Raw genomic sequence first — 13,996 nt, forward strand, 5'->3', positions numbered from 1 at the left:
TTCTGCTCTTCAGATAATCTATTACACTCCAAATAATGCATATGTGGAAGTGCAACAAAGATGCAGCAGGGAACATACCCGGAAACTAATTGGCAGCCTGTGGAGTGTAATATGTTCACTCCTAGATGTTATCGTAACCAATCTGGCTGCTGTATTTTGAACCAGGTGAAGCTTCCAAACTTGGTACAAAGGTAGCCCAATGTAAAGCACATTGCAGAAGTTCAACCTTGAGGTTACCAGTGTGTGCACTATCATCATCAGGTCCTCCAAATCTAGGTAGGGACGCAGATGACATATCACCTGAAGCTGGTAGTAAGCATTCCTGACAGTCGCATCTACTTGGAGAGACAGATCCATAAGCACTCCCAAGCTGAAAACACAGTCTTTCAGGGGGAGTGTAACCCCATCCAGAATTGGTTGACACACCTCCATCCCCAAATTAGGACCCTTGATGGCAAGCATCTGTTTTGTCCTGATTCAGCTTCAATTTATTTTTCCTCATCCATCTCATAATTTCTCCCAGCACTCATTCAGAGGAGAAACAATATCCTTAGCTGAGGTTGTTTTTGAAGGCATGGAGAAATATATTTGGGTGTCATCAGCATACTGATAACACCCTGCCCCATGCCAACAGATGCTCTGTCCCAGCAGTTTCATGTAAATATTAAAAAGCATTGGGGATAGAATGGCACCTTGTAGGATACCGCATAACAGATCATTTTTTGCAGAGCAGCTATTCTCAAATGCCACCATCTGATACCTGTTAGAGAAATACAACCAAAACTACTGCAGCACAGTGCCTCCAATTCCCAGCCCCTCCGCGTATTCCAGAAGGATGTTTATTTTATATACCAATATACCCAGGTACACATAAAATGTCTTGGGCAAAAAGGGGTTGAAAGTTTTAAAAGTTTAAGAAGCCCTGCTTTAGAAAACATTGTTCTTGTAGTTTGTATGTACCATGGGGTCTCAGAATATGTTGCTTAAACTAATTAAACTAAAGTACATCTTTTTTGTGATCTGCTTTCTGTTGGATTCATGGAAGAGAGATAAGAAATATCTGATATCTACATATATTTCAATTGGAAGTTTGATAGATCTTTCCACCCACCATAATGCATTCCATACAAATACAGCATCTCTAAAAGATTTGTTGAGATAAGGTCTGTTCCATAGACCAAACATGAAGATGAAAAGAACAAAATTGTAATATTGGCCATTGGAAGCAATGTAATATCCAAATGGTTCCAGTCAGGAGAAACTAATGTAATGCTTCATTAAAACAAGGCTAAGCATAAGTTTAGATGCTATTGATGGCATTTTCAGTTGCAAGACTACATCCAAAATGCACACTTCAGTCCTAAAATTTGATAATGACACAAAGTTCACATGGGCTGAAAAGAAGAATCTCTCTCTAGCAATCTAGCTATCTATTCACCCGCTCTTAACTGAATAATTTCTGTAAGTTTTGCTTACAGAATACACACACACACACACACACACACACATATAGAGAGAGAATATTTTCGAAAAAACAATCGGATAAATTCTGTGTTTTGTTGCTCAAAGCAAAATAAGTTCATCTAGTTCTTTTCATAGAAATCCACTGTATTATTACATTTAACAAATGGTTTTATTTGTGTCTGTATATATTTAAAGTGTGGGATTTAATCATCATTTTTTTCTTTTCTCACTAGACAGTTTGTCCCTCTTTTTCTGTATATATAGCAGCAAACATGAATTGTAATCCAATTTTATTTTTCATGTTGCAAGGAGCTTTAGCCATAAGTGATTCTCTGATTTGAAGAATGTTTCATTCATTCATTTTACATGAATATTTTTGAAATCTAATGTGTGGAATACTTATATAACATTTTTGGTGAAAAAAAAGTTAAGTAAAAGACAACTGTGTCTAATCCACTTGCCAGTTCCTGCTAAAGTTGGCCTATTAAATAACTAGAATGCACATAAATGTTGATGTATATCCCCAGTGTTTGATTTGTTTGGTCTACTTCGAACTAGCAATTTGATTTAGACCATGGATTTCAGTGAAACAAATAATTACCCTTTGTAGAAAACTGGTGTCCGAATTCTTCTTCTGAAAGGAATATTTGTATATGCGAAGTACAAAAAGGCCATTCTTTTTTTTTTAACTTCTGAAACTAGCTTTTAAATATTACTAATATATTAACAGGGTTAACAGCTTTTGTTTCTTTTTTTGTTTTTTTTAAAGGAAAATTTTTAAACTGGAAAATGAGTGTTTTTGAAACTTGTATTACAGATATTTGACTACATTAGAGTTGTATTAGCTTTCATAACTGGAGGAAGAGAGAAAATATTTACAGTAATGGAATGGTACAACTAATTTTGTGAGTGGTAACCAAAAATTGTCCCTTTCTTCTCCATCTCCTCTTACAGGTTTTCTGAGCACTGGAGACCAAGCTGCAAAAGGCAATTATGGGTTGCTTGACCAAATCCAGGCTTTACGATGGATTGAAGAAAATATTGGATCCTTTGGAGGAGACCCCAAAAGAGTTACTATTTTTGGATCAGGAGCAGGAGCATCCTGTGTTAGCCTGTTGACACTATCTCATTATTCAGAAGGTAAATACAAGGAATTTTAAATGTTACAATTTAATAGTGAATTGCAAGTCGGTAGAAGCTTCAAATAATATCTACAATCATTATGATATCAAATCAATCATTAGATTTTTAATTTTTTGAAAAAATATCTGTATGCAATTGATAATATAATTACCATGAACCATAAAAGTAATTGTAGTCAGGAAAAACATATTGAAAATGTGAACATCTCAGTCTTGCAGCACATAACATTTACTCACCATGATAATAACAAAAGCTTTGCATGATGCACTTCCCTCTCTATAATTTTGCATTAATTGCTACTCCTTAATTGGTGCTTACATAGAATAATGTAATCAACATTTCATAAGACTGCATTTCGAATGCATTCTGAACTAGGATCTAGTGCAAAATATGAAAACCACACCATCATCTCATAAGCATGTAGGGACCATATTACTGATTTTGTACTTTTAAAAGCAGTAATTTTACCAATATTTATCTGGCTGTGAGAAATATTGCAGAATTTTCTTTCTTGTGCAGAAAATGCTGTTTTGCATAAATATGCCAATTTTGCACAGATCAAGACCTGAACTGCAAAGATTCTTCTTAGTCCAGGATTCTTCCAATCAAGGATTCTCAAATGATGTAGCATATATTTCTTTAGTTTATTTTACTCATTTTTTTCGTGTCAGAGTGACTTGAGAAACTGCAAGCTGCTTCTGATGTGAGAGAATTGGCCGTCTGCAAGGACGTTGCCCAGGGGATGCCCAGATTTTTTTGATGTTTTACCATCCTTGTGGGAGGCTTCTCTCATGTCCCCGCGTGGAGCTGGAGCTGATAGAGGGAGCTCATCCGCACTCTCCCTGGGTTGGATTCGGACCTGGCAGCTTTCAGGTCAGCAACCCAACCTTCAAGTCAAAAGGCTTTAACCCACTATGCCACCGGGGTCTCCAATAATTTTAGTCATAATATATGTAGTACAGCTTCTGAAGAAGAGTGTTCAAAATTTTGAAAAGAGCAATATATTACCTGATCTTAATGAATTATAATAATGTTTTAGCCTGTTTTATTTTATTTATTTATTTGCTATTTTTAGTTGGAATGTTAGTGCATTTATCAATCTGATTTGCAAATCATTACAGTGATGTGAATAATATTTATATAACTGGAATAACAAAATTATTTAAGAATAGTTTTGTCATCAGGGACTTTCTTGACATACTGACATATCTTCAAAGAAAATAGTAAATTGTCTCCAGATTGTTTTGTGATATTTTTGAAAAATAATGTTTTCTTGGTTTTGCACAAAGTTTCATTTCGTGTGCACTTTTTGCAGTGTGAAAATCATTTTAAACTTGCAAAACATATTTGAGAAGAGAATGTTTGAAATTATTCATTCTTCCATGTGTGAGTATACTAAGTGAAGATTCTCATCACTTGGGCAGGAAAATGACTTATGCATACAATGACTTATGCTAGAAGTAGCAATAGGAGTGGGAACAGCAGTGTGTTCCATTTGAATAAAGCCTTCTTTCTGAATCCCTTGCTGATCAAGTCTCCCTTTCAATTCAGCTAACTCAGTAGCACTCTATTTCTCTTCAAAGAAGTGAATGAATACTTTGTAGAATGTCACCAGACAAGAGTTCTTGCTAATTGCAGTCTAATAACATTTTGAAACTCCTAAACTACATATTTTCTAATAGCGAACAATATAGTTTTGCCAGATAAGGCATCCCAAACATGTGCTGCTTTTTATTATTATCTCTTTTTTCCCTCATTTGAAATTTAACTCATCTGGGATAGGTTTTAAAAAATCCAGCAGCTGTGATATGCTTTAGTGATGCAGAGCAGCTTTAGACCAGCTTCGGGTGGCTTCACATCAATGGAGCATAGCAATGAAGTCTCACTGTGCCACTGAATCTGATCCCAATTCCCAAATCCTTTAGAAGGGGAAATGTAGATATGCTCTATTTTATTAATCTAGTCAGTTGTTAAATGCAGAAATGCCCATCCAAGTAATGAAAAGTGAGGTTCCAGGAAAAAATTCAAGCCTATTAAACTGATTTTAGCTTAACCTTTTTTCCAGATATATGATGTATGGCTTCTGTGAAATGGAGTAGGGGGTTACAGTTTCTCTTTATGCAAGTCATTCATGCAAAGAGTAAATGATTGCTTATGGCTGTAATTCTGGCCAAGTCCTCAATCATAAAGCTTGGTTCAGTAAAGTACTTTATATGTGCTATTGAAACTGACCAGACTCAGGCTTGCTTATGAGCTCAAAGGCTTGTTTCTCAAAATAACCCTGGAAAATAAAATAAGAGTTGGAATAATTTCATAAATGGAGAATCTATAGGATATTTTCTCATTGTCTAAAGTGACCAAAGCCAGCTAGGAGTCAGGAAGACAGAGACTGGTGAAAACAGGGGCGGATGGACCAGTAAGCGAAGTACGCAAATGCAGAAGGCGCCAATCCCCTGGAGGTGCTATTGAGGCACCCAGTACAGTGCCCAGAGAGAGAGGCGGGCAAACAAAAGTTCTAGGAAACAGCAACGCACCCCAGGTTTCCCTAGGCCGGGCCTTTGCCGGAGGGAGGAAACTCCTCTCTCCGACCAAGGCCTGGCACTTTGGGGAAATGCGGGGCACATTGCTAAGCAGCAGTGTGTCCCGCATTTCCCTAGCTGGGCCTTGGCCAGAGGGAGGAAACTCCTCCCTCTGGCCAAGGCCCGGCACTTTGGGGAAATCTCCATGGTTCTCTTCTTCCACTCTCACTGCATTTGGGGGGGGGGGGGTGGGACACACCAAAATACGGTTTGCTTACACTTGAAAATTGCCTAGGGCCAGCCCTGATTGCAACCACCACCATAGATAGCTGCCTGGTGTGTGTGTAAATGGGGTATTAAGACATCACTGTATGTTTTCATGGTTACAATCTCTCTATTCATTCAGAATATGGATATAATATGATTTTAATATTACAAGAAGTGTGACAATGAAAACTAGCTAGGGACAAAGCCCCCTTTTATAAAGCATTTTCTTTCCCGAAGTGTCTTCTGTCCATTAGCCTGACCTTTTCACCAGTTTTCATCAATGGGATTGGTTGAAATCTTCAAATACTTTCAAATATTTTCAAAGTTCTTTACTGGCTGACAAGCTTTTAATTCAACAAGCAAACATTTTGGCTGATATAAAACATTGCTGGAATCCTTGTCCTTTACATGGGGACCATATTAAAGGGACATATTAAAGTAAGGATTTTCCATGCTGAGAAGAACCCCCTCAGTCTTCCTTCAGGTGAATCACCTGAGCATCGAGAGCAATCTAACCATGTGGGTTGCTTTTCAGCTGTCCCTCTACTGGAAAGCAAACTTTAGGCACTCCCACTGAAGCTCAAGAACTTACCGGAGAAAGAAAAATTCTCAGGCTTATCTTGAGGATATCTCCTTCAAAAATCCTCCAGGTCACAAATCCTGTGACCTTTAGAAGCTACTCCAGAGCAGTATCCTAGACTAAAAGATTTCCAAGGTGAACACTGAACTCTTAACTTCACATTGCCTGCCAATAACAACTTGTTTATAGACACCATCTTAATCAATTGTCCAAGTCCCCCAGTATGTAAATATAAAATGGCAGAAAATTCCTACCTTACTCTAAAATGGCCAGATAAGCTCATGCTGCACTGAAGATGGAGTCACGTTCAGAGCTTGAAGAGGCATGTGACGAGGTGGCAAGGCCTTAAGTAGCTTGCAGACCCCTTCCTCATCACATGAAGCAATTTGGTACTTGGTGCCTTCTTGCAAGGTTTCCTGGTTGCTGAAGGCACCAAGTACCAAATTGCTTCACGTAGTATATATTTGTGAAACTTACTTACCTAGGAATGTATACTTCTCATATGTATACCATTATAATTAAGCAATAATTTTCTCATTCTCTCTCTCTCTTGCATGCACACACACACATTGGGGGGGGGACATTGGAAAAAATGAACTAAGAGCTTTTTCTTGTTTGAACAGAAATAAATTCACTCTTCATTAGGATGTACTTCCTCTAAATAACATACAAAAGATTATTTTGCATTATAAATGCTGCTTGTTCATGTATTTTAATTTTAACTTTTGCACCTGCAGGTCTGTTCCAAAAGGCAATCATACAAAGTGGAACAGCCCTGTCCAGCTGGGCAGTGAACTATCAGCCTGCCAAGTACACTGCAATTTTGGCAGAAAAAGTGGGTTGCAACACATTGGACACAACAGACTTAGTTGAATGCTTTCGGAATAAGAACTACAAAGAACTCATTCAGCAAACAATCACGCCAGCTACATACCACATTGCCTTTGGGCCTGTGATTGATGGGGATGTAATTCCAGATGATCCACAGATTCTGATGGAGCAGGGAGAATTCCTCAACTATGACATAATGCTAGGTGTAAACCAAGGGGAAGGTTTAAAATTTGTGGATGGCATTGTGGATAATGAAGAGGGTGTCTCCCCAAATGATTTTGATTTCTCAGTATCCAATTTTGTTGATAATCTTTATGGTTATCCAGAAGGAAAAGACACCCTGCGAGAGACCATTAAGTTCATGTACACCGACTGGGCAGACAAGGAGAATCCTGAAACTCGAAGGAAGACGCTGGTAGCCCTCTTTACTGATCATCAGTGGGTGGCACCAGCTGTTGCCACTGCCGACCTACATGCTCAGTATGGCTCCCCAACATACTTCTATGCATTTTATCACCACTGCCAGAGTGAAATGAAACCTAGCTGGGCTGATTCAGCACATGGTGATGAAGTTCCTTATGTGTTTGGCATTCCCATGATTGGCCCTACTGAACTGTTTAACTGCAACTTTTCAAAGAATGATGTCATGCTCAGTGCAGTTGTCATGACGTATTGGACAAACTTCGCGAAAACCGGGTAAGTTTGCCTCATAATGGTTTTTTGCATGTGCTATTCTTTTGAAAGCTAGAGCTCTGCATTTGACCTTCTAATGAAATATTGTAGATTTTGGCAAATCTTGCTTTGTGGAGAGTTTCTTGAAAGTGAACTTTCAAAGTGTTACTTTGCAATACTAAACTGAAAGACTATAAAGTGTGTAATCTATACACCACATGTGCAAAAGAATAAAAAAGAGGTTTTACAGATTTTTTTCCCAAACCCACCAAAGTTATTTGATATGACATACTAGATTCTTCTTTTAGTACTCTGCAGAATCCAGAGTTAGCTTTCAGAGAGTGCTGGCCAGGTGTACACATCTACCTACAAATCAAGCATGTTAAAAACTTCAGAAATGCATGTTTTTAATGATTTTAAACCTTTTAAAATCAAAGGCATTTTAACATAACTGTGTTTTAACGGGGTTTTTTTCCCCATCAGCTGTATTATGTTTTAGCTTCCTTACATTGAAAACTACACATTTTAATGCAGGAAGCACACACAAAAAAGATCCTTTCTGTCTATTTTAAAACGTTTTTCCTCCAATATATTTTCTCACTGCCTAGTGTTAAAATATGCATTGAAGTTTCACATGAAAATAGTGCAGTTATTAAATGTTCACCAAAGCCAAAGGCCTCAGGTTAAGGCTATAGAGAACAATTCAGGAAAAGAAAGTATGATGTAAATAAGTTCCCCTACTCTACAGAATTACCTAGTTCCCTTTTTTAAAGCCTGGGGATGAGATAAATATGGGAAGAATTACAGACATTCCTTTTCTAATCAGGCTTTTTTCTAGAATTAAAGTTAATGTGTCCTATTTTAAAACTTTAAAAGACATCTGTGATAGCAGATAAGAACAAGAAGCATTGGAATGGCATTTTCTATCAAAATGTCCCTGAGAAACATTGCAATATTCTAACACACACACACACACACACACACACACACACACCAAGCAAACAGAATTTGTCATTCTAGTTTTGCTTTAGAAATTTGATTTTTCTTTTTTTTTCTTGTCTCTGTATTGAATTCAAATAAATACCCTTGTGGCATACCAAAGGCCCATAAATCTTCCCAATGTACATTTAATGGCAGGGCTGAGCTTTGGGAACTGCAGTTCTGCTGCAGTGCAGAAAATGGCATTCAGCAGTATCCAAGATTCCAGAGAAATGTGTTCTATCCTGATATATCAACAAGTTTAAGGAGCTCTTATTGCATTTAAGAACCCAAGAGATATACTATACAAACTAACATCATATACTTTGCACAGCAATAGTAACATATCAAGTAATTAATTGATACATTAAAAAAGTGGTAAGGGAAGTATCCTTGAAGGAAGCTCTGCTTTCTCTTGAATTGTATTGTTTTTAAACTACATTGAAACCTACTTAATTTTAGCTGGGAATCATAGGAACTAATAGGCCTTATGGTGGGATAATCAAAGCAAAACTGGGATGGTGGTTCATCAGAAGGTGGTTACATCTGATTTGCTACACAACCTACACCACATGAAGCCTAAGTACACTTCCGAAATACATCCCATTTGACAGAATAGTGGTTCAGAAAGGCTAGGTGCTGTCACAATTGATTCTGGGCCGTGGAAGAAAAAGGTGTGTGGTTTTGACAATCCCTTACAGTCATGCAGGTTTTACCTTCCTTTTTTTAAAAAAGAGAAATAGTCTGGTAGCAGCAGAATTCAACCTTTAAAATTCAATTTTGAGCAACCACCATTGCAGGAAAATAATATTTGATGCAGCAAACTTAATGTTAGCTGGCAAAAAAGGTGCATAGCTTGGCTTTCAGCACCACTTATAGCCACTGCAGTTTTCCAACTTGCTATGCAATCCCTTGACCAAGACATCTGGCTTCAGGGATTTTATTCCCTGGAAAATGAAGCTTATTACAAATGAAATCTAGTCCATTGCCAAGCTTGCAATCCTGTGCAAAGTCAGATGAGAGTGATGTACTATTGAATTAAGCAGAACTTACTTCTGAGTAAAATGCATGGGATTTATTTACAGTAGTATCCCCAGTATTCATGGGGGATATGTTTGCAGCCAGACCATGATTACATGAAACTGTAAATACATCCATACACCACTAAATTATCTCACTTCTGATTCCAGCATAACAAAATGTTACGTTGAAAAAAATCAGATTATTCCTTCTCACTTACTTTGATCAATGGAATATGGACAGTGTAGTTTATCCTTGCTGCTAACCAAAAGATCGGTGTAATGTGGATTGAAGGGCGATCTCTGTCACCACAACTGAGAAATAAGGAAGAAGTAAATACATAGAATCATAGATTTGTAGGATGGAGCAGCAGAAAACAAGCCTGTTCCTTTTTAAATATTATATCCTGTCAAATATTTAAACATGACTAACATGTTTCCTCTAAATATAAACCTCTTAAGAGAGTATTTGCAAGTTACAGCAAAAAAAAATCAATACAGTAGAGTCTCACTTATCCAACATAAACGGGCCGGCAGAATGTTGGATAAGTGAATATGTTGGATAATAAGGAGGGATTAAGGAAAAAACTATTGAACATCAAATTACGTTATGGTTTTACAAATTAAGCATCAAAACATCATATTTGAAATCCAAAACACCTGGAAGATCAGAATTGGAAACACACTGATATACTGTAGATTAACTGTCTCTAGAATCCAATATTGAGCATAGAGGAATGGCAACACTGGAAAACCAAAGTTTGCTAAACACTGATATTGGTCAACTGTCTCCAGAATCTCATCTAGAGCTGGGTGGCTCTGTGTTGGGTAAGCTTGTGCCTTTCAGCCTAGCAGAACGGGGCTGGACTGGATAGCCTCTTAAGGGAGGGGATCTCTTGCGTTTCTAGGGTTCTAAGCCTCTAATTATCCCTGCTTGGGTTAGAAGAGGAGGAGGAGGAGGAGAAAGCCAGAACTGCAAGTTGCTGCAAGGCTGTCAGAGGTAAAAGTGGGAGGAGGAAGAGGAAGAGAGAGTGCGTGGGGGTGAAAAAAGGGAGAAGGGAAAGAGAGAGAGCATCTGGAGCAAAGTGTGTGTGTGCAGGAAGAAAGGGTCCTTCGCCCAGCTGGCCAGGTAAGGAGACGACAGAAAGCAGCCAGCCCCTCGCCCCACTCACCAGCCCTGGCTCCCTTTCCCAAGCCCGGAGGCTGCCTTGGCTTCTCCCCCCCCCTCCTTCCTTCCAATCATGAGCCCTTCCCCCCACTGATCTGGAAGCTAGGCTGGGTTGAAGAGACTGAGGCTCTGCGTGCACCAAGAGCAGAGAGAGAGGAGAACCATCGCTGGTCCTTTTTTTCCTCCTTCCTCCCTTGCATACAAATGGCCCCCAATGGGAGGAATCACCTCCCTTCCCTCCGGAGATGTGCTCCCCCCCCCATTTTTTCGCAGGGGAAAGGGCCCCAGCTCTCGCCGTGCATTGAATGAAGGAGCTCCTATCAAAGGGTGCAATATTTCCAATCTGCCACCAGATGGCATCAGATAATACGGAGTGTCGGTTAAACGGAAGTCGGATAAGCGAGACTCTACTGTACTAGCGAAATGTAGCAAGTTATTGCTTTAATAGATGAGGTGGACTCAGTCCACCTACCTTTTTCTTTCTCTCTGGTACTGAGTCTGCCAAAACTGGATAATTTCATCCTCTACCTGGAGACAGCCCATGAAGATTGGAAACTCCTAGGCCCTGAGATCTGGCAACTTTGGCAGGGAGGGATTCAAGAGAATCAAGAAACTGGGGAGAAAAACAATATGTGTGTGTGAAGCTGCCTTCTTATTTCTATTTAGTTATGCTACTCCCATTTCCAAATTGAACACTTCACTCTCTTGTGGTTGGAGAAGGCATTATTTAATGCCCACCTATCGTCGTCGTCTCACTCGTTCAGTCGTTTTTGACTCTTCGTGACCTCCTGGACCAGTCCACGCCAGAGCTCCCTGTCAGCCATCACCGCCCCCAGTTCCTTCAAGGTTGAGCCAGTCACTTCAAGGATATTGTCCATCCATCTCGCCCTTGGACGTCCTCTCTTCCTTTTTCCTTCCATTTTCCTCAGCATCATGATCTTTTCCAAGCTTTCCTGTCTCCTCATGATGTGGCCAAAATAATTCAACTTTGCCTCTAATATCCTTCCCTCCAGTGAGCAGTCGGGCATTATTTCCTGGAGGATGAACTGGTTGGCTCTTCTTGCGGTCCAAGGCACTCTCAGGATTTTCCTCCAGCACCAAAGTTCAAAAGTGTCTACCTTCTTTCGCTCAGCCTTCCTTATGGTCCAGCTCTCGCATCCATAGGTTACTATGGGGAATACCATTGCTTTCACTATGCGGACCTTCATTGCCAGTGTGATATCTCTGCTTTTTAGTATTTTATCGAGGTTGGACATTGCTCTCCTCCCAAGAAGTAGACGTCTTCTGATTTCCTGGCTGCAGTCTGCATCTGCAGTGATCTTCGCACCTAGAAATATAAAGTCTGTCACTGCCTCCACGTTTTCTCCCTCTATTTGCCAGTTGTCAATCAGTCTGGTTGCCATGATTTTGGTTTTCTTGATGTTTAACTGCAGTCCGGCTTTCTTCTTTCACCTTGGTGATAAGGCTCCTCAGCTCTTCCTCGCTTTCGGCCATCAGAGTGGTATCATCTGCATACCTAAGGTTGTTAATGTTTCTTCCAGAAATTTTAACTCCAGCCTTGGATTCATCAAGACCCACACGTCACATGATGTGTTCTGCGTACAAGTTGAATAGGTAGGGTGATAGTATACAGCCCTGCCTCACTCCTTTCCCAATCTTGAACCAGTCTGTTGTTCCGTGGTGTGTTCTTACTGTGACTACTTGGTCTTTATACAGATTTCTCAGGAGACAGACAAGGTGACTTGGTATCCCCATACCACCAAGTACATCACACAGTCGAAGGCTTTAGAGTAGTCAATAAAGCAGAAGTAGATGTTTTTCTGAAACTCCCTGGCTTCTTCCATTATCCAGCGGATATTGGCAATTTGGTCTCTTGTTCCTCTGCCTTTTCTAAACCCAGCTTGGACATCTGGCAGCTCTCGCTCCATGTATTGCTGAAGTCAGCCTTGCAGGATCTTGAGCATTACCTTACTGGCATGTGAAATAATTGCCACTGTACAGAAGTTTGAACATTCTTTAGCATTTCCCTTTTTTGGTATGGGGATGTAAATTGATTTTTTCCCAATCTGATGGCCATTCTTGTGTTTTCCATATTTGCTGGCATATGGCATGCATCACCTTGACAGCATCATCTTTCAAGATTTTAAACAGTTCAGCTGGGATCCCATCGTCTCCTGCTGCCTTGCTGTTAGCAGTGCTTCTTAAGGCCCATTCAACCTCACTCCTCAAGATGTCTGGTTCTAATTCATTCACCACACCGTCAAAGCTATCTTCTATATTTTTATCCCTCCTATACAGATCTTCTGTATATTCTCGCCACCTTTTCTTGATTTCTTCAGTTTCAGTTAGATCTTTGCCATCTTTGTTTTTGATCATGCCCATTTTTGCCTTAAATTTGCCTCCGGTGTTTCTGATTTTCTGGCAGAGGTCTCTTGTCCTTCCTATTCTATTGTCTTCTTCCACTTCCATGCATTGCTTGTTTAAAAATAGTTCCTTGTCTCTCCTGGCTAACCTCTGGAATTGTGCATTTAGTTGGGCATATCTCCCCTTATCGCTGTTTCCTTTCGCCTTCCTTCTTTCTTGGGCTACTTCCAGTGTCTCAGCAGACAACCATTTTGCCTTCTTGGTTTTCTTTTTCTTTGGGACGTACTTTGTTGCTGCCTCCTGAATGTCACACCCTGGTAGCGGAGCACTAAGAACCAACACACGGAGGCCAATAACAATCTAATATCTTTATTAAAGAAATAATATAGTAGGATAAAAACAAGTAGAAAATGTAGTTCAGCAATAGACCTTTCAGGGAAGGTCAAATATAGTCCAGAAATATATTGTCCAGTATATAATATTAGAGTTCAAAGTTATAATCCCAAAACCGAAACACACTCAACTTCCAAGCAGTTAGAGTGGGGAAAGCATCCAAAAGTTTTACTAGAGTTCAAAGTAAGTCCAAGGCAGGAAACTGAAGACAAGACTGGGTACTTGGCACAAGATGCAAGGCTGGGAACACGGTGAGACCGGTCAAGAACATGGCAAGGCAAGGCACGGAGAGACTGGAGATAGCGGACTCAAAACGCAGTCCACACTTAGCTGGAACCGAAGTTAATCCTTCAACTGACTCGTTGACTCCGTGCAGGCTAACCCGTGCAAGAAACTTTTAAAGAACTTCAAATCTTCCTACAAACAGGTGTCCAGAGCTTCTTTCCCAAGGGAAAAGAACTGAAACACATCTTCATCCAGATGCGTTCCTCCCTGAAAATTCCCAGGAGAACCGAGCTAATTAGCACTCTGTCTGGCTGCTAATCTCGCGCTCTTTCTTGTTTGCACTTTCTCCGAGCGACTAGTCTCAAAGAATTCC

General features: G+C 39.8%; 1 protein-coding gene across 7 annotated transcripts in view; it reads left to right on the forward strand.

Moving 5' to 3' along the window:
• nlgn4x (neuroligin 4 X-linked) overlaps nucleotides 1-13,996 on the forward strand; it is a 307,442-nt gene that overhangs the window by 226,372 nt on the left and 67,074 nt on the right. For all 7 annotated transcript variants that reach the window (XM_062974322.1, XM_062974323.1, XM_008107131.3 and 4 more), the window contains 2 exon segments: nucleotides 2,419-2,604; nucleotides 6,711-7,500. In XM_062974322.1, the coding sequence (XP_062830392.1) occupies nucleotides 2,419-2,604; nucleotides 6,711-7,500 (976 nt within the window).

Source organism: Anolis carolinensis, chromosome 3 (assembly GCF_035594765.1).
Source record: "Anolis carolinensis isolate JA03-04 chromosome 3, rAnoCar3.1.pri, whole genome shotgun sequence".
NCBI classification, from domain to species: Eukaryota; Metazoa; Chordata; class Lepidosauria; order Squamata; family Dactyloidae; genus Anolis; species Anolis carolinensis.